Genomic DNA, 4,595 nt, shown 5'->3' with positions numbered 1-4,595 from the left:
GGAGAGTCTCTGACCTCACTTCCTCTTCCGCCCAGCATTCTGCTCCTCCCACTTACGTTCTAACCTATCAGGGCAAGCAGCTTCTTTATTTAATCAACCAATGACACTCCTCCCACCTACGTTCTAACCTATCAGGGCAAGCAGCTTCTTTATTTAATCAACCAATGACCTTCCTCCATCAGGAGGGCAGAGCCATAACTAGCCTTTCCATCTGCTAGTGCCCCAGGCGATGTAGTGAAAGGGTAAGAACAGCTATACGTTCCTCCAGTGGTTCTCAACCTGGGGGTATCGACTCATTGTGGGGTTCTAGTGACCCTTTCACGGGGGTCACCCAAGACCATCAGAAAACACAGATACTTACGTTACAATTCAATAACAGTACAGTATAACAGTTATGAAGTAGCAATGAAATAATTTTATGGATGGAGGTCACCACAACACAAGGAGCTGGATTAAAGGGTCGCAGGTTAGGAAGAATGAGAACCACTGCTCTACTCCATTAGCCTGGGAGACCTACAGGACCACAGCCTTGTTTGTTAGTGTGCCTGCTGGGGTTGAGCAAAGCAAGGGGCTGTTTAATTGGGGAAGAAGGTTTAGAAGAATTACATTTATTCTGCTACTTGAAATCTTACCTAGTGTGTCATTGACCAATCAGTTACTGAGTGTGAACAGACAGAAGTGTGGGCAAGTACATGTGTATAAAGTATTTCCATAAACTTCCTCTATTTTAACCATTTAATCATTAAATTAAAAACAGGTTAATACTGGACTAAGGATGTAGCTCAGTTAGTAGAGTGCTTGTGTAGTAAGTGAAGCCATTTGACCCCTAGCACCACACATAAAGTGTGCGGGGTGACACACTTTATATATATATATATATATAATATATATATATATTATCCCAGCACTCAGGAGGTGGAGCAGGAGGATCAGAAGTTCAAGGCTGTTCTTTGCTACACGGAGTATAGGAAGTTAGCCCAAGATAAGTAAGGGTCTGTAGAAAAAAAAAGTACTTTAATGCTTTAATGGGTGGAGTCACTGCTCTAGTTTACTTGTATATAGGAGTGATTTCCATGGTCACTGCTTTAGGAGTAAGACCAGAAGCCATGGCTTTTGCTTCTCTGCTCTTTCACTTGAATTACCTTTTCCCTCTCATTTCTGCTTCCTTCTTTGTTGTTAGCAAATCAATTACTTAAAATTTGTTAACAAGGGATGTTAGTTCAGTGGTTCTCAACCTTGCTAACACTGCAAGGCTTTAATACAGTTCCTCACGTTGTGGTGGCTCCCAACTGTAAAAGTACTTTGTTGTTACTTCAAAACTAAGTTTGCTACTGTTATGGATCGTAATGAAATATCTGATATGCAGGATATCTGATAGGTGACCCCTGTGAAAGAGTCACTTGACCCCCACAGGGGTTGAGACCCACAGGTTGGGAACCACTGTTTTAGCACATAGTAGCAGTCCAGGTTCCTAGCAGTAGAAAGAAGTTTGGGGGCTTTAAATAAAAGTTACTGATCCGTGTTTGAGTTCTACCATGGCTTAGGCATTTTGTACATTGTCAAAACTGTAAGATAAATGCCTTGACAAAAGACTGATGTTAAAGTGATTTGAAATTCCTTTGTTGTAAGTTTAGCTGTGTGTTCTAGAACAACAATCCTAAAGCCCCCAGAGTGGAGTAATTCCATAAACATCCCCATTTACTATAGCTTAGCTTCCAGGCATTTGTCTGTGTCATTCTCTCCGATTCATATTGCCATATGGCTTGCCGACTGTCCCATCTGGTTCTTCAAGTATCAGAAGCCAAACAAGTTCTAAATGTGAGCTCATTTTCAGTTTCACAAAGCTCCTTCTCTTAATCCTAGTAACCCCAATTTAAACCCAGTTGCCCATGCTGAAAATGTCAACATCCCTTTGCCGTGTGTGTGTGTGCGCGCGCCTGTGTGTGCATATGTGTATGGTGTTGTGGTGTGCACACACACACCCTAATAATATATAAATGAATTCCTAAACTTTCCATTTTACTACAGAGTTCCACTGGCTCGAGTCATTGCCTCCTATGTCCTTTTTAAATTTGTGTTTTAGAGAATCTTCTAGCTGTGAGGGCTGTTGTCATTCTCTGCTGTTTTACCTTGAGAAGAACATAGCTTTTAAATAGTTTAGCATTACAGTTCTTCAGTGCAAGGATCCTTGTTTTACAGAGCCCAGGTTGGGACTCAGGTACAAAGAGCATTGCCCTGACTCTGTCTCTGAAGCCATGCAAAACAAACAATTTTTTTTCCTGTCTTTTGACAGTGCTGAGCCTGACACATGCTAGGAGTGCCAGGCGAGTAAAAGTACTTGTTTTTAAAGGCCTCTCTCACCCCCAATTAAAAGAAGTTTGGGAGCGTAGACTTTTTTTTTAAGGCACACGCACAAATTTTTATCTTTTTTTCATTTAAGAAATATTAGTATATATTCATTGTACAAGCTGATGAAAATTTTCACTGATATTTTAAGGTTGGACCATTTTAATCAGCAGGATCCTTTTATCCACTGCCATATCAACATTATCCACTGGGAGGTGGTTCATCTGACTTACTTGTGAATTTTATTTGTGGTTAAAAATTAAAAATAATTAAGTGTTGGGAATGGAAGAGACATCTCCAGGTGCGAGTATGATGATTTTTCCCCACATTTTAATGATGTTTGGTAGAAAGGAGAACAATTTAGGTTTACACAGTAAACACACATGCAGTGATGTATGGCTCCCCAGGAGTCTGTTAGTGTTGAATGCACCGTGTGGACGAAAATGAAATGTTCAAAGACTCACAAAAGTGTGAAACATCTGCCCCTGGGGTCAGAGTCTCACGACCAGACACCTGCACTGTAGTGACACAGTGGCTAGCAGAATGGTTTGTTTCTTATGAAGCTGACCACAAACAACCCTGAACTTGTCTCTCAGGGCCATGGTCACAGAGATACTGTTCTTCTAAGAGATTGTGAAAGCAAAATAGGTTTTATGAACTGAGGGTGTAGCTCAGTGGTCAGGTATGTGCTTAGCATGTGTAAGGGTCTGGATTCAATCCCTGGCGTGGAAATCAAACCAGAATCACTGTTGCCTCCACCACAAAACCCAGTAGACTTGCTGCCTGGTTATGATTGCTGAGTGTTTGTACAGATCTGTGATGCGGGGGGGGGAGACAAAAGTTCACAACCCATGGGGCTGCTGGGGCAGGACATAGTTTTCATTTTCTTTAAGAGATCAATCCTGCCCTCTGTAGGTTGGGTAGAGGATGAGTCCTCAGTCTGTACTGTCTTCTTCCTACATGTGTGCTTATTCATTTGACCTTGCAGTTAAGTTATGATTTAAATTTTTTTATTTGTTACTCTTGTGTGAGTTATGTTGATGATGTGTTTGCGGGCACCCATGGCACTTTTGTAGAGGTCAAATAACCACATTTTGGAATGATCTCAGGTGGTCAGGCTTTCATGGCAAGAGCCTCTATGTGATAAATTATCTCCTTGGCCTTTAAATTATATTTTGAAATTACTAAAAATATTGAAATACTGCTTCCTTTCTCAGCTCAGAAGATAAGATAACAGTCCACTTCAAGAACCGTGATGGTGAAACACTAACAGCCACGGGGAAAGTCGGTGACTCTCTGCTAGATGTTGTGGTTGAAAATAATCTAGACATTGATGGTTTTGGTAAGTTACCTTGGAAGTTTCTGAGTAAATTACAGGTTTTTTGTTAGTTTAACTTTTAAATTGTAACATTCTAATTAACTATTATAATTTAGGACATGTTATTTTATTTTGTTTATAAAGATTATTAGAGTAGGGGCTGGAGAGATGGTTCAGTGGTTAAAACCACATACTGCTCTTCCAGAGGATCTGAATTCTGCTCCCAGCACCCAGATCCGTTGGCTCATGATTGCCTGTAATTCTGGATACAGGGGATCCCACACTATTTTCTGTCTTCTCCGACAGCTGCACACATATGGCACACACTCAGGCAGAAACATGCTCACATAAACATTTAAAAACCCAAGATGGATAATAAAGGACACTTGTTTACTTTTAGACAATAATTCAAATAGCCATGTGACTCAGAAATCTATTGTGGCCTCGTGCCCACTGTTCACCTGCGCTGCAAGCCAGAGAGATGAGAGGTAGAAGGTACAGGACAGAGGTAGTGAATACCATAGCACAGAGCAGTTTGGAATAGCTTTGATTTAATTCTAAATGTCATCTTACCTTCTCAGGAGAAACATTATGTCGAAAGTTTTCATTTCTTCTGACCATATTGTCTAGCCACATGTATACACCTGGTGTTTCCACACCTCCATATTGTACCTCAGGGAGGCTCTGGCTGTGTCTAAATTGTTCTTTTCTGTGGGTTCTTGGCTCATTGTCATCTTTATTACCCAAGAAATCAGATTTTGGGGCTCAGGAAGTCTAGCCAGCAATGTTTATTTACTACTAGTGTGTGTGTGTGTTTGTACGTGTGTGTGCACATGCATGTGTGCATATATTTATGTGCAGGCTTGCTTATGCCATGTCACATGTGTGCATATATTTATGTGCAGGCTTGCTTATGCCATGTCACATGTGT

General features: G+C 40.9%; 1 protein-coding gene across 1 annotated transcript in view; it reads left to right on the top strand.

Annotated features, from left to right (window-relative positions):
* The window catches only part of Fdx1 (ferredoxin 1), a 22,057-nt gene that overhangs the window by 2,600 nt on the left and 14,862 nt on the right, over positions 1-4,595 (top strand). The window contains exon 2 of the mRNA XM_005347343.3: positions 3,564-3,688. Coding sequence (XP_005347400.1) covers positions 3,564-3,688 — 125 coding nt within the window. The remainder of the gene's footprint in view (positions 1-3,563; positions 3,689-4,595) is intronic.

This window comes from Microtus ochrogaster, chromosome 5, assembly GCF_000317375.1.
Source record: "Microtus ochrogaster isolate Prairie Vole_2 chromosome 5, MicOch1.0, whole genome shotgun sequence".
Taxonomy (NCBI): domain Eukaryota; kingdom Metazoa; phylum Chordata; class Mammalia; order Rodentia; family Cricetidae; genus Microtus; species Microtus ochrogaster.
Note: the sequence above shows the minus strand (reverse complement) of the source record. Positions and strands in the feature narration are given on the sequence as shown.